The sequence below is a fragment of the Saccopteryx leptura genome, chromosome 7 (genome assembly GCF_036850995.1).
Source record: "Saccopteryx leptura isolate mSacLep1 chromosome 7, mSacLep1_pri_phased_curated, whole genome shotgun sequence".
In the NCBI taxonomy this organism is placed as follows: Eukaryota; Metazoa; Chordata; class Mammalia; order Chiroptera; family Emballonuridae; genus Saccopteryx; species Saccopteryx leptura.
Genome location: NC_089509.1, coordinates 55,592,155 through 55,614,035, shown reverse-complemented (window position 1 = coordinate 55,614,035; position 21,881 = coordinate 55,592,155). Strand labels below are relative to the sequence as shown.

Below are 21,881 nucleotides of genomic sequence, written 5' to 3'. Positions count from 1 at the left end.
GTTGGTATTATAGGAACAGGAGAAGAAAAGGAGTTATGCAGAAGAAACTGTCTTCTGGGCTTTGCCTGGAAGAAGGACTCACTAGGCTTCCAAAAAAGGGATCAAAGTCTATGTTTATATAAACTAATTTCTTAGGGTTCCTATAGCTATGCTCATTAGTGCATAAAAGTCCTCCCTGATATTTTTTTGTTGTTACCTTACTATTTTCATTCAAACTATGCTACTTATTTTACAGATCCCTCATTTTGAATGGAATTCAATGGCACTGTCAACAAAGGATGCTCGGATGGAATACCTGAGAGAACGTGTATTTGGAGATGGCAAATCATAATTGTAGTTTTTATTTAAAATTAGTTATCCTGTTGTGTTATATATGAACTCATTTTAATTAAGTGGCCTAACTCAGTTAAATAATATAGAATTGACTGATGCCTGACCAGGCGGTGGCGCAGTGGATAGAGCGTCGGACTGGGATGCTGAGGACCCAGGTTCAAGACCCCGAGCTCACCAGCTTGGACCCACGGTCACTGGCTCGAGCAAGGGGTTACTCGGTCTGCTGAAGGCCCGTGGTCAAGGCACATATGAGAAAGCAATCAATGAAGAACTAGGGTGTCACAATGTAAAACTGATGATTGATGCTTCTCATCTCTCTCCATTCCTGTCTGTCCCTATCTATTCCTCTCTCTGACTCTCTGTCTCTGAATAAAAATAAAAAAAAATCTAGAATTGACTGGTTTCAAGGTCAATTGAATCCCTATTAAAATAAATAGACATTTTAAAATGGAATACCTTCTTCACTGTCTGATTGGGAAATTGTTTAAAATTCTTAACATAAAAGACATATAGCATTTAAGAAACTTAAATAGTTTACAGTTCATCCTTTTTTTTTTAAAGCCTAGCCGACTTCTTCTTTTATTTATTTATTTTTTAATTTTTAAAAAATTTTTTATTCATTTTAAAGAAGAGAGACAGAGAGAGAGGGAAGAGGGGAGGAGCAGGAAGCATCAACTCCCATATGTGCCTTGACTTGGCTAGCCCAGGGTTTTGAACTGGCAACCTCAGCATTCCAAGTCTACGCTTGATCTACTGCACCACCACAGGTCAGGCTACAGTTCATCTTTGAGTACTGTTTTAGATACTGAGAATACATCATGAATACACCGCATCTTCCAGGTAGGGTGGAGTGAAACAAAATAAATGAATAAAATGTACCTTAGGTAATATTAAGTGCTGTGGAGAATAATTCAGAGGAGGGAACAGGAATATTGTGGGTGGGTGTCTTTTTATATAGAGTGATCTGGAAAAGACTTATGAGGTTATCATTTGAGTAAAAACTTAAAGAGGTGAGGCTGTCGGGTAGTAGAGTACTCCAGGCAGAGGGATGATGTAGGACTGTGTCTGACATGTTTGAAAGTAACAAGGAATCTATTGTGGCTAGAGCAGAACAAGTGGTTGGACATATAATAAAAGAAAAGGTAGATTACAGAGTCAAATATATATGATCTCTGAGTGAGATGAGAGACTATTGGAGAGTTTCTAGCAAAGGAATAAAGAATTCATTTTTTAACAGGATCACTCTGACTGCTCTGTTGAGAAAAGACTGCAGCGGGGCAAATGTATAAGCCGGGAGACCCATTAGAAGGTCATTGCAATAATCCAGACAAGAAATGAATGGTGGCTTAGAAAGGGTAGTGGCAGTGGAGGTAATGAGAAGTGGTCAGATTTTTTAAATGTGTTTTGAAGACAGAGGCAATAGAATTTGCACAGTGATTGGATATGAGGTATGAAGAAAAGAGAGGTGTTAAGGATAACTCTACATTTTTGTCCTGAGCAACTGAAAAGATGTTATTGCCATTGACTGAGATGAGGAAGGCCATGGGAAGAGGAAGGTGGGAGGTGGTGGAGGGGGTGAGGGTCACGAGTTTGGTTTTAGACATACTGATTTTGTGATGCCTTTTAAACATCTCAGTGCAGATAGCAAATAGGCACTTAAATAAGTGAGTTTGGGGTCAGGAGAGAGGTTCAGGCTCCAGATATAAATTTGGAAGTTGTCAGCAGTATTTAATGTGATGAGACTAGAAGAAATCACTAAACTGTGATTAGAGGAAGGTGTGAATGGAGGAGAGGTCTGAGGACTGAGCTTTGGGTGCTCCAACACAAAGAGTTCAAGAAGAAGAGGACCAAGAGAAGTAAAGGAGACTGGATAGGAGTGGCCAATGAGGTAGAAGGAAAAGTCATAGGTAATAATACTTCCTAGAAGCCAAGTAGAGAAAGCATTTTAGTTTAGGTTTAAAGTGCTTGTTTAAAATATCCAATTATTTTGCATGACTTGAGCTCCAATTCTTAATGATTTTGCAAAATGTGAACTTCACAGAACCTTTTGTGGCAAACAGAATCAGAACAGTAAGCAGCCCTGGCCAGATAGCTTGACTGGTTAGAGCATCATCAGGAAGCACAGAGGTTGCTGATTCGATCCCTGGCAGAGCACCTACAGGAGCAGATTGATGTTCCTGTCTCTTTCTCTCCTTTTCCCTTCTTCTCACTCTAAAATCAGTAAAGTTAACATTAAAAAAGAAAAAAAAGAACAGTAAGCAAATGAAAGATGTCTCCTGACCTAGTCTCCCTAATTCCGAATTTCTTCATGCTACTCATTTCTATTAGCTGATATGCTAAGTACTATATGTTTATAATCCATTTTATAAATGTGTCCTATTTCCCAAGCAAATGATTACCAAAAAAAAAAAAAAAAAATCATTAGATTGGTGAGAGTTATAAAGTAGACTGATAAGGGTCATAAACTGGATATAAATGAAAACCCAGGTTTTGCATATTTTAGATACATAGGAATCTTCATTAAATGATCCTGATAGACCTTTCACTTATTGTTACATGTAATCTGACTCCTGTACCACATCTCTTCCTCTCCTTTCTCTAGGCTGCCTGATTCAAATGAGGTGTGTGTGTGTGTGTGTGTGTGTGTGTGTGTGTATTTGTATTTATATATATATATATATGTATTTATATTTTTGTTTGATGATTTTTCTGTCTAAATAACTGGGATTGTTGTAAGCAAAAGCATTTTTTTCATTAAGATGTAATTCACATACTGTACCACAAAATCCACCCTTTTAAAAAGTGTACATTTCAGTGGTTTTTAGTACATTCACAAGATTGTGCACTCATCATCACCATTATCTAATTCCAGAGCATCTTCACCATCCCAAAGCATTATTTTACAACTTAATATCATGTCTACATAGTTCAGCACTCTCCCCAACCATAGACTGCTCCAAATCAGTCCCAAGTCAGGTTTTTCAGGAAATAACATATGTCAGGATAGATGTTAAGCATGTCTATGAAAGCATGTGAGACCTATAAGCCATGATTAGTTGATGATTGGAGGAAGTTAAATGTGATGGTTGTGGACAGACTTACAAGTCAACTTACAATATACAGGGTGGGGCAAAATTAGTTTCATAGTTGGGAGTATGCAAAACAATTTATTTTTATATTATTATTTATTATTGTATTATTTTCCATATGAACAACTATAAGCCTACTTTTGCCCCACCCTGTATACACTAAGAACAAACAGCTTGAATATAAGGGTCTTATATCTCCAAAAATGGAATAATATAATCACCTTTTTTTAAAAAAAATTTATTGATTGATTTTAGCAAAAGAGGGAGGGAGAGAAAGACAGGAACATCAATCTGTTCCTGTATGTGCCCTGACTGGGGATTGAGCTGGTAACCTCTGCATTTCAGGATGGTGCTCTACCCAACTGAGCTATCCCACCACAGCACCTTTCTTTCAGAAAATTTCAAATAGCTCTTTTGTGGAAATTAGGTAAACCAGTGAATACACACCCTCCTGCACACCATCCACTGGCCCCAACTTCTGCCTCAGCAGTTTAAGGGTACTTTCCCACCCTCCTACTACAGATAATTTTAGTTAATGGCTTGAAAACTGTGATTGGCTGGCTTTAAATTAAAAATAAATTGATTTAAATCACAGACTGTATACGTGTCTCAAAAAGAATGGAAAAAAAAAGACCACTTGAATTTGACTACTTAAGAGACTTTTCTCCTTCAAATGAGGAGCATTCCCAAAGTCTCATGGCTTGTAATCTTTAATATAATGCACAGGATTCTTGTCATATCTTGAAACATGAGGGAAGATTTTTCATGTTTTAAACATTTAAAAAACTGTAGATGTACATATCTCATTCTCCAATTTCATTTGTAAAAGTAAACGTGTGTAAAGTTATCCTAACCATGCAAATGAAAGGATTAGCAACTCAAATTTAGGAACCTGCTTTATGATTGATTGATTGATTGATTGATTGAGGGATCTCAAAAGAAACAGTTTTCGAGTTAATATTTAATTTCCATTAGAAAATGGTCTTAAGCTCTGATCATTACACAGAAGATTCAGTGACATTGAGGTTTTGATACCCACTGCGAACCTCTTGGACAATAACTTAGTGAATAATTTCTACATGAATCCGTATAGGCTTTTAAAAAACAGAATAAATTAAAGCCCTATTATCCAAAAAAACCACCTCCCAATCTGTTATGTTCTTTTCACCTTCTTGTTTAGAGTTTAGACAGTTTGAAGAGATTTAAACGTGTTGCAAGGCAACTAGCTCCTGAAGCATAACGTATTTCCTTCAACATCCCAGCCCATTCCTTTTTGTCATCTTCATACCTGGTGGAGAAAAAGTAGTACATAGTCAATAAGCAGTTTTTAAGGGGCTAGTTCTTGATGTGTTAAATATACAAATATGGATCTTTGAGAAATCCAACTGGCTCTTAGCTGGAGGAGGATACCCCTGGCTAGTGTAGAATAAAACTTGAATTCTTCCCAAAATATGCATTTTTTAAAATTTTTTACAGAGAGAGAGAGAGAGAGAGTCAGAGAGAGGGATAGACAGGGACAGGTAGACAGGAACGGAGAGAGATGAGAAGCATCAATCATCAGTCTTTCGTTGAGACACCTTAGTTGTTCATTGATTGCTTTCTCATATGTGCCTTGACCGTGGGGCTACAGCAGACCGAGGAACCCCTTGCTCGAGCCAGCGACCTTGGGTCCAAGCTGGTGAGCTTTGCTCAAACCAGATGAGCCCGCGCTCAAGCTGGCAACCTCGAGGTCTCGAACCTGGGTCCTCTGCCTCCCAGTCCGATGCTCTATCCACTGTGCCACCACCTGGCCAGGCAATATGCATCTTTTGAATGAGCAATATCTGAATGACTGCCAGGGTATTTAATCTGGATGCTTAGGCAGTTAAGCCTTCTCTGGGAACCAGAGACTGTCCAGAGTTGCGGAGTAATATGCAGGCAATTAATCATTCACTTTTGGACTGATAAATATGGCTGGTTTTTATGAGTCAAGGTCAACAGATTCTACATTAAGAGTAAGTACTGGGACAAGAAGGGACTGTTAGTTGCCTTGATTATGATTTCAATTGTCCGCATACACTAATAATGCTCAGCACAGAACCCAACTAGTGGGTTTGTTTTCTTTCCCCTTTATTGACATGTGTGAGTACTACTCTTAGATTGCACTTGATGTTAGGTAAAATCTGTGTATTCCCTCTGAATTTTCAGCGTTATAAAGATACAGACAACTTGAATTCCTTTGAATTTTATGAATTCTGCCTGGTGCCTGGAATACTTTTATCTTCTTGCACAAGAAACTCCTAAATGCTGCCCTCTCTGTGAAGCCTTTCTTGCCTTGTCAAGCAGAGTTTATTGCTTTCTCTTTATTTCTCACATTGCCTTTTATATAGTCTCTATTATAGCAATTATTGTTTTAATCCCCTCTGTCAATATTTATGTCCTCAAAAACCTCAAAGGTATTTGAGGACAAATATGATACCTTATTCACCTTAGAATATTCTCTGCTCCAGAAGCAATCATTACTTGGCATAAGGAAATACCCAAAATTATTGTATGATGAATGAATGAGATTTAAAATAATTTTAAAATCAGCTGATGCCTATGTAAGGTATTCATTATCTGACTTAATTTCTTCAATGATCCAAAGTTAAGTCTCAACAGTTGTACTGTGCACCAAGTGATTTTTTTTTAAGAGCTAGTAGGGGAGACAGACACAGACAGATTCCTGCAGGCACTCCAAGTGGGATCCACCTGGCAATCCCTACTGAGCAGTGATGCTCTGCCCATCTAGGGCTGTTACTTGGCAACTGGGCTATTTTTGGCACCTGAGGCAGAGGCTTCAGGGAGTTTTCCTCAGTGCCTGGGGCCAACCTGCTTGAACCAATTGAGCCATGGCTGTGGGAGGAGAAGAGGGGGGAAGAGGGGGAGAAGCAGATGGTCACTTCTATGTGCCCTGACCAGGAATCGAACCCAGGACATCCATCCACTGGGCCAACACTCTACTACTGAGCCAACCGGCCAGGGCCAGCAAGTGATTTTTATATAGAGAGAAGTAGGAAAAAATGTTTTCCTAATAAAGGGAAGAACCTTAATTATCTAAACAAAATTTGGGGCAGCAAATTAAGAGATAATGGTTTTAAATGACTAATGAAAGAGTGACCACATTTAAGCAGTAAGAGGTTGAGGTTAAATGAGGCTTAAAAGGGTTGCTACCTGGCAGTTATATTTGTACCGATAGTGTTTACCTTTTTTCTACATCTCTGCATAAGTGACTAGAGATTCACTAGGTAGCTGAGGGCAAGTGGGTATACACTTTCAACAGATCAGTGGCTTTCAACCAAGTCATATAGATTTCTGGGCCCTACCTCCAGGTCTGAGGTGAAACCTGAGAATTTGCATATTGGTCGAACACCCAGGTGCTTTGGGGACCGCTGCAGATCACTATTTCTCAATTTTGTGTGTGTGTGTGTGTGACAGAGACAGAGAGAGAGACAGGAAGGGAGAGAGATGAGAAGCATTAATTCTTCATTGCGGCTCCTTTGTATCCTTAGTTGTTCACTGATTGCTTTCTCATATATGCCTTGACCCAGAGGGCTACAGCAGAGCAAGTGACCCCTTGTTCAAGCCAGCAACTTTGGGCTCAAGCCAGGGACCTTGGGCTTCAAGCCAGCTACTTTTGGGCTCAAGCCAGTGACCATGGGGTCATGTCTATGATCCCACACTCAAGCCAGCAACCTCATGCTCAAGCTGGTGAACTTGCATTCAAGCCAGATGAGCCCACACTCAAGCTGGTGACCCGGGGTCTCGAACCTGGGTCCTCTGTGTCCCAGTCTGACACTCCTTCCATTGCGCCACTGCCTGGTCAGGCTGGTTCTCAAATTTAAGTGCACACTGGAGCCACTTGGAGGCATTAAAAATATTAATGCCTGGGTTCCCACCCCGAGATTGGTATTGGAGTATGGGCTGGGCATGAAGATTTTTTAAAAGTTCTCTGAGTGATTCTAATACACAGCAAGGTTTGAGAATCACTGTTCTAGATTTTATTACTCAAATGGAAAATACCAGTACCTTAATTTAAAAATTTACAGCCAAGCAGATAATGATGAATGCCCCTCTTGCCTTTCCCCAGTGCAGTGGCTCCCAAACCTGTCAGCACATTAGAATCATCCGGGGATCTTTTGAAAGTTTCAAAGCCCAAACCATACTCAAGATCAATTAAAACACAATCGAGAGGTACAACAGAGTGTCAGTATTTTTTTTTTTAGATTATTTATTTATTTATTTATTTATTTCAGAGAGAGAGAGAGAAGGGGGGAGGAGCAGGAAGCATCAACTCCCATACATGCCCCGACCAGGCAAGCCCAGGGTTTCAAACCGGCAACCTCAGCGTTCCAGGCTGACGCCCTATCCACTGTGCCACCACAGGTCAGGCCAAGTGCCAGTATTTTTTGAAGCTCCCTAGGGGATTCTAATGAGCAAGCAAGTTTGGGAGCCACTGCCCTAATTGTAAAATAGACCCTAATCATAGAGGATCCCTTTTTCAGGCTCCCCTCAGCAAGATAAGAGCTACTTTTAGTAAAAGATGCTGTACTTTTCTTTGCTGACCCCTGTTGAAGCAACTTGGCTTTTGACCACCATTAGGAACCAGAGTGGCTCATGTGGGGTTCAGCTGAGACAGCACCCTTCATTACTTAGTGTGGGTGGCTGGATGCATATTAGAATCACCTGTGAAGATTTTAGAACCTAGTGATGCCCAGGCCCTAACTCCAGAAAGTCAGGTTTAACTATTCTGTATTAAGTCCTAGGTACTTGTATATTTTAAAAGCATCCCTTATGATTTTAATATGCAGCCAGGGTTGAGAATCACTATCCATTCCTTCTTGGTTCCTACCCCTATTTTGGAGAACCCCTAACCTTCCCAACCATCGTTGTTTCATCCTTTTTTCTTTTGCTTCCAGACTGTCCCCATCTTACTGTCTTGCTAAATCTAGCCTCTTTCCTTCCTGAAAATCTCCAGTTCCTTTCTTTTTTTGAGGAAAGAGGGGTAATAGTTAACTTTCTCTTATAGCTACTTTTTTCTTGCTCTTTTATATGCTAGTTACTATTATAACAACATAAGGAAATGATGGATGTACAAAATAATTGTTTGGTGAAGCTACTGGCTTTTTAACCTTCCAGTTCACCAGCTGAGAATGAGGCATGTGCTGGCCCAGGTGCAGAATGAATAATACCCACGTTTCACTTTCCAGCTTAGTGCTATGCCTTCACTGATCACCCTTCCAAAGCTGTATCTGTAAACTTGAATATGCAAGTAAATCACCAGGGAATTGTGTTAAAATGCTGATTCTGATTAAGTCTGGGTGGGGCCTGGGATTCTGCATTTCTAAGAAGTTCCCAGGAGATACCAAGGCTCAGGACAATCTGGTAACAGGCCAAGTAAGGGCATCCAGACGTGGGAATAAGGGCTGGCCTTTAAGCTAAGAGGGAAATCATAAGTTTGACAGTTTCTGGATGAGTGCACAGCATGAACTCACTATGCTCACCGCAGGCAACTGAGATCTATGTCATGTAAACTTAGATCAGCAGCACAGTGCCTGGGCTGAAGGCAGCAGGTGCCTTTCGGCAGACACGTGGTTTTCTGATGGTGACCAGACATCTACAGTGTGTCCATAAAGTCATGGTGCACTTTTGACCTGTCACAGGAAAGCAACAAAAGATGATAGAAATGTGAAATCTGCACCAAATAAAAGGAAAACCCTCCCAGTTTCTGTAGGGTGATGTGGCAGCATGTGCGCATGCGCAGATGATGATGTAACACCATGTATACAGCGGAGCAGCCCATGGCCATGCCAGTCGAGCTGTGGACGGTACAGAGGAAAGTTCAGTGTGTTCTGTGGCTCGCTCAAATTGAATCCGTGACCAAAGTGCAACGTGAATATTGGCGCGTTTATAACAAAGCACCATAGGAATAACATTACTCGATGGGATAAGCAGTTGAAGGAAACTGGCAGTTTGGTGGAGAAACCCGTTCTGGTAGGCCATCAGTCAGTGAGGAGTCTGTAGAGGCTATACGGGATAGCTACCTAAGGAGCCCTAAAAAATCTGTGCGTGAGCCCACATCGAACTGCACTGAATAGGTATGAAACTGGGAGAGTTTTCCTTTATTTGGTGCAGATTTCACATTTCTATCGTCTTTTGTTGTTTTCCTGTGACCAGTCAAAAGTGCACCATGACTTTACGGACACACTGTATATACTATACACTCTGCCCCAGGCTTATGTGACTCAACTTACACTTATCCAGAAGGTAAAATGGATTGCTACTTCTTACTTTTTTCTTTCTATAAAAGCTTTTGTAACTGAATCCTCAACTTTTTTTGTAAAATCACTTAAGTTAGATTTAAAACAGAATTAATCAATTCATGGAAGACTCAAGATGTTAAATATTTCTTTATAACTCTGTTTTCTTAGGAAATTAAAGTACCTTCTGCCTGACCAGGCAGTGGTGCAGTGGATAGAGCGTCGGACTGGGATGCAGAAGGACCCAGGTTTGAGACCCTGAGGTCGCCAGCTTGAGCACGGGCTCATCTGGTTTGAGCAAAAGCTCATCAGCTTGGACCCAAGGTCGCTGGCTCAAGCAAGGGGTTACTCGGTTTGTTGAAGGCCCGCGGTCAAGGCACATATGAGAAAGCAATCAATGAACAACTAAGGTGTCGCAACGCGCAACATAAAATTAATGATTGATGCTTCTCATCTCTCCGTTCCTGTCTGTCTGTCCCTGTCTATCCCTCTCTCTGACTCTCTCTCTGTCTCTGTAAAAAAATAAAATAAAAAAAATTAAAGTACCTTCTGGTATAAACATAAGTGGTTTGGAAGTAGCCTTTGCTCTGTGGATGCCTAGAGCATTGCATTTTAAGAGTTGGAATGGAGCATAAAGGACCAGTTCAATTCTCATTTCGTTGATTAAGAAACAGGTCGAAATAAGTTCTTTCCCAAACTCACTCGCAGCTAATTCGAAGTAGCACATGATCAAGTAAGTGACATGTGCAAAAGTTCAATTAGGTTCCAAGAGTCTACCACCAATAAGTAGCTTATATGTTGGGAAAGTCTGGCCTTTCTATTTACTTAAAAATTGTTTATTTTTATCAATGATCACTTATCTGAGTTGATATTTGGCTCAGAAAATCGGAATGAAGAACACTTACTTCCATATGTCATTGACTTCGGTGGGTGCAAACTCCTTGGACTCCAGCTGGACCATGGCGAAGCCGCTGATGGCGTACAGGGCCCCAGCCAGGCTGACCAGGCCGATGGAGCTTCTCTCCTGGGGGAATTCGGGCATCGTTTCCCATCTGGGGTTATTAAAAATGTAGTCAATGTAAAACTTAAAGAAATTCCAAATTAAAAAGAAAAGCCAAATGTATTTACTGAACAATTACAGGTAATCGTCCCAAAGAAATTCAAGTAGCATAGGCACCTGAGATTAGAAGATTGTTTGCTACTAGAAAAATCTAAATATTATTCCTTTATGTGAAAGATGTAGCCAGATTAGCTATAAAGCTCTCAGTATGACTATCCTAATTATAAGAATCATATAGTAATATTGTAGAAAATCTGGAATACAGAAAGGTGTAGAGGAAACAAATATCCCCTATGATCACACCCTTCAGATGTAATCATAAGCAACATTATGGTGTAATTTTGTCGTTTTTTTTTTTGTTTTTTTTTTTTTAGATTTTATTCATTTTGAGAGAGAGAGGAGAGAGAAAGAGAGAGAAAGGGGAGAGGAGCAGGAAGCATCAACTCCCATATGTGCCTTGACCAGGCAAGCCCAGGGTTTCAAACTGGCGACCTCAGCATTCCAGGTCAACTCTTTATCCACTGTGCCACCACAAGTCAAGTTAATTTTGTCATTTTTATAAAAGCATACATTTAAATATAAACATCCATACATATAGCTGAACAAAACTAAGAACATATTTACAATTTGGTGTGCTGTTTCTTTAACTTTCTGTATCATGAGTTTACCCATATTATAGTCTTCAGAATCAGGATTTTTTTTTTTTTTTCCTGAAGTTGGAAACGGGGAGGCAATCAGACTCCCGCATGCACCCGACCGGGATCCACCCGGCATGCCCACCAGAGAGCGATGCTCTGCCCATCTGGGGCGTTGCTCTGCTGCAACCAGAGCCATTCCAGCACCTGAGGCAGAGGCCATGGAGCCATCCTCAGCGCTCAGACCAACTTTGCTCCAATGGAGCCTTGGCTGCAGGAGGGGAGGAAGAGAGAGACAGAGGAAGGAGAGGGGGAGGGGTGGAGAAGAAATGGGCGCTTCTCCTGTGTGCCCTGGAGGGGAATTGAACCCTGGACTCCTGCACGCCAGGCTGATGCTCTACCACTGAGCCAATCGGCCAGGGCAGAATCAGGATTTTTTTTTCTTTTTTTTCTTTTTTACTTTGAAGCTGGAAATGGGGAGAGACAGACAGACTCCTGCATGAGCCCACCGGGATCCACCAGGCACGCCCACCAGGGCCGACGCTCTGCCCACCAGGGGGCGATGCTCTGCCCCTCCGGGGCGTCGCTTTGCCGCGACCAGAGCCACTCCAGCACCTGGGGCAGAGGCCAAGGAGCCATCCCCAGCGCCCGGGCCATCCTTGCTCCAATGGAGCCCCGGCTGCAGGAGGGGAAGAGAGAGACAGAGAGAAAGAAGGGAGGGTGGAGAAGCAAATGGGCGTTTCTCCTGTGTGCCCTGGCCGGGAATCGAACCCGGGTCCCCCGCACGCCAGGCCGACGCTCTACCGCTGAGCCAACCAGCCAGGGCCAGAATCAGGATTTTTAATGCTCGTTTAAGTCCTATCCATAGAAGCCCCTTGTAATTTTCAGATACTAAAGTCTATTTTGTAATCAGGCATACATAGTTTCTTAAAAAAGTAGTAATAGTACTCTAATTTGTTTCATCATTACTAAACTAGGAGTATGAACACTATACATCTAGATGTGTGAGCCCAAAAATTTGAAAAAGACTAATTTTATATAAATATTTGTTAAACATCTTTTTACATTAACTGTAGGCCAACAAAAGCTTTTTTTTTTTTTTTTTTTCCTGAAGCTGGAAACAGGGAGAGACAGACTCCCGCATGCGCCCGACCGGGATCCACCCAGCACGCCCACCAGGGGGCGATGCTCCGCCCATCTGGGGCGTTGTTCTGTCGCGACCAGAGCCACTCTAGCGCCTGGGGCAGAGGCCAAGGAGCCATCCCCAGCACCTGGGCCATCTTTTGCTCCAATGGAGCCTGGGCTGCGGGAGGGGAAGAGAGAGACAGAGAGGAAGGAGAGAGGGAGGAGTGGAGAAGCAGATGGGCGCCTCTCCTGTGTGCCCTGGCCGGGGATCGAACCCAGGACTTCCGCACGCCAGGCCGACGCTCTACCATGGAGCCAACCGGCCAGGGCCAGGCCAATTAAAGCTTTTAAGTTTTTTGTTTATAGTGAAAAATCTAAGAATATTGTAAGGAAGATAGAGGAGACGTCTGAAGCATTCATGCTTTACAAATACCACGAGCTAGGGTGGAGGTCTTTTCATCCTAAAGAAAGTACCTATTTCAAATTGAACAAGTATAGAGACATGTGTATCCTCCTACGTGTAGATAATTATTCAGAAGTGTTCATTTTGAGTGCCTAAATTCACAAAGTTAATAACAAGTACACATTACGCACTTTAACATACCCTGAGGGTCATGTATTCCAAATCACAAACACATATAATGCATCAAAATGTTAGGCATCTTTACACCCAGTCACAGGAAAAGAAACCTAGATGAAGAAAGATGGTTTTCTCTTTAATCCTCACCTTCCTGTCCTCCTCCCCACATCCTAATTAGAAAGCTTAATAGTTATCCAAAGTTACAACTTAAAATGTAGAGTGACTCATATGCTGCAGTAAGATATAGTAACTCACTTATTGGTTGTGAGGTCAAAAGCTTCAACTGAAGCTGAAAGCCCATCTTCGGTGACACCTCCCGCAACCACCACTTTGCCTTTATGGACAGCCACTCCAAACATCGAGCGCGGGGTTTTCATTGGAGCAAGGTCTTTCCAGTCGCCTTTTTTGGGGTTGTAGATAAACACCCTGTTTGTACACTTTCTGTAAACATAAAAGACAACAAAATGGTCCTTTTAAAATTATTTTTAAAAATTTCTTTATTGGCCTGACCTGTGGTGGCACAGTAGATAAAGCGTCGACCTGGAATGCTGAGGTCGCCTGGTGATGCTTCCTGCTCCTCCCCCCTTCTCTCTGTCTTTCTCTCTCTCTCTAAAATGAAAAAAGTCTAAAAAAATATATTAAAAATATTATTTATTGATTTTAGAGAGGGAGACAGAAGTATCTATCTGTCCCCACATGTGCCCTGATCGAGGATCCAACCCCCGACCTTTGCATATCGGGACAATGCTCCAACCAACTGAGCTATCCAGCCAGGGCTAGAACCGTCCTGTTTAAAAAGAAGCATCCTCATGAGTTATCTATCTTTCCTTCTCATATGAAATATGTGGTCCAGCAGAGGGTCAGAAAAACCCCAAAGTATTCTTAATCAGAACATATGCCACCAAGCACAGATGTAAGGACTAAAACTATTTCATAACTTAATTATACTGCTGGAAAGCAGGTTACCTTTTTTTTTTTCAGCAACAGCCTAGTAACCATGCAGAGTAGATTTTAATCCTGTTATTAAATTCACAGGAAGACATGAATACAGTAAGAAAAAGTCATAAACTCTTCATTGTGCCTCAGTAACAAAAATGTTTATACAGTATCATTATCTGAATATCCTAGGAATGAGTCAGTTAACTTAAAAAAGAATTAGGTGAGATTGTACCTATTTTAAATGTAAATATGAACTATGATTCATTTCATTTTAGTCTATCATTAATATATAAATGTATTTATTTATTTATTTATTTATTTATTTATTTATTTATTACAGAGACAGAGAGTGAGTCAGAGAGAGGGATAGACAGGGACAGACAGGAATGGAGAGAGATGAGAAGCATCAATCATTAGTTTTTCATTGCGCGTTGCAACACCATTGATTGCTTTCTCACATGCGCCTTGACTGCGGGCCTTCAATAGACCAAGAAACCCCTTGCTGGAGCCAGCAACCTTGGGTCCAAGCTGGTGAGCCTCGCTCAAACCAGATGAGCCTGCACTCAAGCTGGCGACCTCGGGGTCTGGAACCTGGGTCCTTCCGCATCCCAGTCCGATGCTCTATCTACTGCGCCACCGCCTGGTCAGGCTATAAATGTATTTTAAGAACTCTGGCTCTGTAAACCAGTGATTTTCAATTGCTGTGCAGCAGGAATTCTGAAGAAGTAACTGCCCTATTTTCAGTCACCATGCTTTTTATCTTTAAACTCACCTATCTAAATTTTCTCTTATGAATGTAAAGTACAAATCCATGATATTTTTAATGCACTATTGTTAATTAAGTTCTAAATTAAAGAAATACACTTAGTTTTTATTTACTTAGGACTAAATGAATAAAAAAGCCTATTGGTTTCAATGTATTAAAATATAATTATAAATTAGCTAAATAAAATACTTGATTGTGCTCCAATACGCTGTTTTCTACTGTAAGAATGCTTATGTTGGAGGTATTATGAAATCATTTATAATATACTCTAATAACTTTTCAAATTTTTATTTTAAAATTTTATTTCCAAAGAATTCTGGGTGAGAACCAAATTTTCCATTTCAGTATATAGATTTAAATGAGGGGAGGAAAGAACTCTTGTAATAAAAAGCCATTTGAATATAAAGCACAAGGAGATTTCAGGGCACTTACTTGTCATCTGTCTTTCCTCCTAGACAATATATCATCCCCTTATGTGAAATTACACTATGGCCATAGACTTTGATAGGAAGTTTTTTTACTTCATTCCATTTTGTAGCCCTAAAATCAGAAGAGGATAGAAATTATATTCTTTCAGTAAATTCCAGCTTCTATAAATATAAATGTTATAGGCATTTAAAACCTGAATGCTTAGGAAATGAGAATGTCATGCTAACTTACACAGGATCGTAGCATAATACTGAGTCCAGCGAAGCCTCTGTTTGAAGGTCTTTGCCTGCGACTACGTAGATTTTGTCATCTACCTCTCCCAGACCGAACAGACACCTTGCTGAAGGCAGAGGTGGGAGTCCAATCCACTCAGATGCTACAGTATCAAGCTGAAAGAAAAAATGGATGAGAATTCTGGAGCTTGTTAGGAAAAAGTTACAGATATAATAAAAAATATGCTATAACTTGTGTTGTTTAGAATTCATTGATAGTCAAAGTAAAAATAAAACTATAATCTAAAAGTGTTATATTTTACCTAAAATTACCTAAAACAATGAGAAAATCTACTTGGCTTACCAAAACAGCTGAAAGAACCAAACTGTATAGGACTTCAAGAAAGGAAAGAGAATAAAATAGTCACCAGAAGTTAGTTAAGACTGGTTTCTTGTCAAATTTTCTTCCCATAGTGCCTTGCTCAGGTGTGAACAAGGAATCATAATACTTTTAGGACACCGGGGAAAGAGGTTTTCACTGCAGGGAGGATCACGTATGTGAGTGATCCCCGCAAGCTATATATAACATGCTTCCCAAGCCGGCATCTGAGACAGCTGGACCTGTCGCTCAGTCAACTGGATCATTAGGCAGTGTCTTCTTTCCTTCAAATAATTTTAGGTTTGCTTTATTATTTTATGATGTAGGCAGATGTCATACCCTATAACCTCCTAGCCTTTTATTGAGAATCAATTGAAATAGCCTTCTTTTGTCTTAAATTTTATATTAAGTAGTAACTTTGCTTTTTATTTCTTTTCTTTTTTTATTTAAATTTTCCATGGATTTGACAGAGAGAGAAAAGTGCAGGTAAGGAGGAGAGAAAGAGAGAGAGAGAAAAGCATCAATTTATTGTTCCACTTAATTGTGTACTCATTGGTTGCTTCTCATATGTTTCCTGACCAGGGATTGAACCTGTGACCTTGGCATTCTGGGATGACGCTCTATCCACTGAGCAACCTGTCCAGGGCTTGCTTATTTTTGCTACTGCCACTTCTGCAAGCCTAAGACAGCCCTTAAGTACCTATTCCTTAGGGTAGGTTACTCTGCTATGTCTGGCATCAAATTCAGCTTACTATTACTATTACAACTTACTATTGGCAATTTAAAGATTTTCCACTTTGTATTTAGGACACCAAGGCACAAGAGAACTGCTCTTTGAAGGTAGTGCTGTCACAGATTTGTTAAGTTCTCTAGTGCTACTTCTATGTAGCAGAAGAAAGAGGAACAAAACCCAGCATAACTGGATGCCAGAAACATGCAGATATCAAAGGCTGTGGTGTAGGAAGGGGTCCCTGTGGAAGCCTGTCTATATCTGGTCTATTAACCTTGGTTAAAGCAAAACACTAATTAAGACTAGATGAGATGAGCATGTGCATTGTTAGCTTTGCATTTACTAACTTCAATATCTAAATTGTGATCACTAATGTTTTCATTTTTGAAAAACCCTTTGATCAAGAAAGTAGTGTGTAGTATGGTAGAAATAATAATGAACATTTATGGAGTCTTGATGCTGTCACAGGGTTCATACTAAATGTTTCCACAGGTAATCTCATTTAGTCCTCCAGGACAGGTACTTCTATTGTCTCCATTTCATAGATGAGGAAATCGAGGCACAGAAAGGTTAAATAGTTTGCCCAACCTCACAGCTTTTTTTTTTTTTTTTTTTTTGTATTTTTCTGAAGCTGGAGACGGGGAGAGACAGTCAGACAGACTCCCGCATGCGCCCGACCGGGATCCTCCCGGCACGCCCACCAGAGGCGATGCTCTGCCCACCAGGGGGCGATGCTCTGTCCCTCCAGGGGGGTCGCTCTGCCAAGACCAGAGCCACTCTAGCGCCTGGGGCAGAGGCCAGGGAGCCATCCCCAGCGCCCAGGCCATCTTTGCTCCAATGGAGCCTTGGCTGCGGGAGTGGAAGAGAGGGACAGAGAGGAAGGAGGGGGGGGGGTGGAGAAGCAAATGGGCGCTTCTCCTATGTGCCCTGGCCGGGAGTCGAGCCCGGGTACCCCGCACGCCAGGCCGACGCTCTACCGCTGAGCCAACCGGCCAGGGCCCCAACCTTACAGCTTTTAAGTGATATTCAAATGCAAGCTACATAATCCATAGGTTTTGTTTTAAAATGGGAACAGAGGCCATTCTAACCCCATGCTGATGGGTTTACTGTTCATGTAATACAGTACTGTCTGCATGCCCATACTACCCCCTAATAGGGCATAGTAGACTGCCTGCCAGGCTCTTTGATAGGTACGCTGTCAAACTATTTCTCCTCTGTGGCTCCAGTTTCCTCATCCTTAAGATTAGGGTTTGGACCTAGATTATTTTAGGATGTGCTGCTATTCAAAGATTTGATGAATCTATTCTATGAAAAAACTTCTCTTACCTATGTAAAAAAACTTCTCATATTTACAGTATATGATTAAAGGTCATATTACTCCTAACTTAATACATTTTAAATGGATGTGACCAAGCAGAAAATTGCAAGACCTGAGTTTCTCATACCAATATTTTCTTATGAGTCATAACTCTCTTTTATGATTGGGTGTTTTTATTTGGCATTTTGTTCTACTAATAGTGTCTTTTTAAAAGGAGCAAGGCATAGGCAATGACAGGGAGTTGACTCTTTCAAATTTGTGTAACTTTTTGTGGCTATAAAAACATCAAGCAGGTTTTTTGAACCAGAAATGAGAAGCTGGATCAATGAAAGTAAGTGTATTGGATCTAAGATTTCTGGGTATCTGCATGTGTTTTGATGTCATATTTACTTCCTAGATATAATTATTGCCTTTTAAATTGAAGTTGCCCTTTTTGAAATTTATCTGAATTTAAAGTTATGGCTTAGGAAATTTTCTGGCCTGCATTCAAATACTTATGATTACAGCTTCTATTTTATTTTTATATTTCATATACAATTCATCAGTGCAACTTTGAAAATTAAGAAGCATGATTAACATGAACTGTTACATTTTTCAAGATTAGAAAAAGCTGGTTAAATTTAGTATTTTGTGAAGGCACAGTATTCAGATACTGTGAAGCACACAGTTACTGTGGTATGGCATTCTACATTTATCTCTGGCCTTTCCAACTCAAGTGCCCAGAAGTCCCAGGCCATAGCTAGGTATTACCCAAACAGACTCTCGAGCTAGCTGTAAGCTCCAAAGTACTGGTGTTGGCATTACTGAAGATAAAAGTGAAACCATTGATTCCTTCATAAACCAATAATGTACAATGGGTTGATAGTATGAAACAAACTCTCTTCAAACAAACCACAAGAGTCTATTAGTTTAGGATTTGTTTTCTTGGAAACTTCTGTAGTTTCACAAAACAGAAGTTGTAATAATGTCTAAGTAAAATTCTGTCCAAATAAATGTAATAATTTGTCATATATAAAAATTATTGTGCCCTGACTGGCTAGCTCAGTTGGTTAGAGCATCATCCCCATACGCAAAGGTTGTGGGTTTGATCCCCAGTCAGGGCACACACAGGAACAAATAGATGTTTCTGTTTCTCTCTCTCCCTTCCTCTCTAACACCAATAAATAAACTAAAAATATTATTATAAATAAAAATTCTAAATAATGTTAATTCAAATTAGTGACACTTGTGCAGTTTTTCCTGGAAGGTAATTCAAAGTGTGTAAAAATAATACTCTTGTTTCTCTTCATAACGTATAAATCTTTCGCCTTTTACAAAGTGTGTAAAATATACATACAAGTTCTTTTCGTTTTAAGCGAAATTATAATAGGCAATAACCATAAATAAATGAAATGCTACCTCCAAGAACTTCAAATTAGTTCAAAGAAACTTGGGAAAAGGTAGAAAATCTGTTCAATTATAGCGTTTTTGGACTCGAATAGGACATTAAGTAGAATAAAATGCAACCAGCCTAAATAATTTACAAATTAGTTAACCAGATAGTATCAGCCTTTCCTTTATGTCTCTAGTTATATAAAAATAGTCTTTTTACCTGGAAGAAGTATGACTGTAGAGGTTGATCCTTATTTTCTTCATCCACATATAGCCCTCCTACAACGTATATTTGATTTTGTTGGGTAACAATGCTGGAATGATTTCTGGGAATCTGTTCAGCCAGTGCAGTAAGGTAGCATTCATTTTCTGAGGGATCATAAGCCACTGCGGCTGTGTCATTCACCAAGAGGATGAGGTCTTTGACAAACATTCCATGCCTGGGAATGTCATTCAGGTAACCAGGAAGTAAATCTTCATCACCAACATCTCCATTCATCTCACCAGTCCCAGCCTTCTCTGCATTTTTGCTAGGTTCTGGGAGTTTGCCTGCAAAAGCATCTTTGAGGACTTTGATTTTTTTCTGGAGGTCTGGATTGCTTTTAATTATATCATCTTTCTCAACATAATCTTTAAAATATTTTTCTGTCATAAGACGAAAACGGATACAATCAAACACTTCATTAAGGCTTTTAACCCTGTTTTCTTTGTCTGTTCGCACCCATTTCATCACTGCCTCAAATACTGCTTCTTCCTTTTCTACATTTAGACTGTCGTGTGAAATGACTGAGATCAGTTCCTGTGGAGACAGTTGCATGAAGTCCTCTTCCTTACAAATCTGTACAAAGCGATCAGACACAAATTCACGGGCTGAGATGGCGAGTCTTGGGCAGTCAAGGAGAAGTCCTAGTCTTAGGATGGCTAGACAGTTACCAGGAGCCAGTCTTTTCTGAAGATAAGACACACAGACAGTGAACACTGAGGGGATCTGAAAGCGGCTAGCCAATGCAAAAATATCTTGCACATTTCCATCGTTGAGATCAATGCTGGCAGAGTAGAGGTACTTGATAATTAAATCCAGTACAGCAGGATCCACGTTATCGAGTACTACCTCCTTTTTTTTTGCTTCTTCAATATCAGATAAGAAATACTCACGGAAGTAAGGACTACAGGCTGACAAAATCAGTCTGTGGCAAGGAATACTTTTATCACCAGCTTTTAGGGTGCAATCGATGAATTTTTTCTCATCCAGGAGATCTTTTAGACCATCCTGAAGAAGGGTGGATTGGTAAAGCCGCAGTTCCTCTGCGAGTTCCCGCTGGGAATCCATTTTTTGAGTCACCTGGGTAAGGAAGGGGACACTGAAGGCCTCAGCTCCTCGCAGCACACAGGTCTAGCTGTAAAAAGGCAGATCAGTGTGCTTTGCCCAGCTTGAAGCCTTTGCAATTTAATCCCACCGGCTAAATATAGATACCAACTCTTAACAACGGGAATTTAGGAGAGCTCGTTTGGAAAGAGTTGTTCTTGCAGCTGTTATAGATTGAAAGGAACAACTGAAACTTTTGATCACTAAGAAAACAGCTAAGAAACAAGAGATTTAAATGAAGTGGAAAACTTTAAAATACATAAAGCATATATGCTAATAAGACTACCACAAGAAAATGTTTATTGAACAGAAAACTAAATCATAAAAATGAGTCAGTCCACTAAAAATGGTCTAGTGGCAAGCTACTTGGATATCTGGATTAATGATTCAAAGGTCAAGAATATGAGGTGAATTCATTTGAATACTCATAAGCAAAAGCCCCTTTCCAATAACTCTTACTCACAAAGTTTTATTTTTAACTTAAAACAGCGAGATATAGAATTGTCTTTTAGAAGCAGGAAACTTAAAAGACTTCTACTTATGTATTATAAGAGTTGTTTTAGAAAAACTTTAAAAATAATACCCTCATCGTAGTTGAAATAATAAATGCCAAGAAACTGCTAATTTTCTAAGACATTCTGAATAATCTTTATTAGGTGGAAAAACAATAATTAGTATTGAATTAAATTATAAAATTGTTTTATTCACACTTTGCCTTGCTCTACAAATTATTTGGTGTGGCAAACAATAATAAAGCAAGTAAAATGAAATGAGTCAAGACCAAAATAAGAAAAAAAGTAGTTTAAAGTCAATACTAGGGAAATAAAAAGCCCACATACAGACATGATCACTAAAGATATTAATTATGGAATGCAGAAAGCATAGTTTGAAAGAACATTGATCTTTATATATATATATATGTAGCATCATATAGTTGTTTATAAAATATTTTATTACAAAATTATATTATCACATTTTCTGAACCCGGGGGGGGGGTGTAGCAATACTGTAATATCAAAGGTTGCTATTGTTTTTCTCTTTAAGTAATTTATTTTTCACTTACAGTTGTAGATTATACTTTCAGGTGTACAGATCTGTGATTAGACACTTACATAACTTATGAAGTGATAGCTCTGATAAATCTAGCACCCATCTGACACCATATACAGTTATTACATTATCGACTTTATTCCTTATGGTGTACTAGAGATCCCCATAACTATTCTGTAAATATGAATTTTATTATTTTTAAATTTTTATTTATTGGTTTT

The 21,881-nt window shown here is 39.9% G+C and overlaps 2 protein-coding genes across 3 annotated transcripts in view; one reads left to right on the top strand and one right to left on the bottom strand.

The window, feature by feature from the left end:
- Positions 1–4,512, top strand: part of FASTKD1 (FAST kinase domains 1) — a 55,163-nt gene extending 50,651 nt beyond the window's left edge. For both annotated transcript variants that reach the window (XM_066345042.1, XM_066345043.1), the window contains exon 15: positions 236–4,512. In XM_066345042.1, coding sequence (XP_066201139.1) covers positions 236–331 — 96 coding nt within the window. In that variant the 3' untranslated portion in view covers positions 332–4,512. The remainder of the gene's footprint in view (positions 1–235) is intronic.
- On the bottom strand, positions 4,366–20,645 carry KLHL41 (kelch like family member 41). The gene is made up of 6 exons (XM_066345044.1): positions 19,465–20,645; positions 15,466–15,623; positions 15,238–15,345; positions 13,356–13,541; positions 10,606–10,752; positions 4,366–4,710 (listed from the first exon to the last, which is right to left on the bottom strand). The coding sequence occupies exons 1-6, from the start codon at positions 20,572–20,574 to the stop codon at positions 4,599–4,601; spliced, it is 1,821 nt and encodes a 606-aa protein (XP_066201141.1). The 5' UTR covers positions 20,575–20,645; the 3' UTR covers positions 4,366–4,598.
- Positions 20,646–21,881: the final 1,236 nt, after the last annotated feature.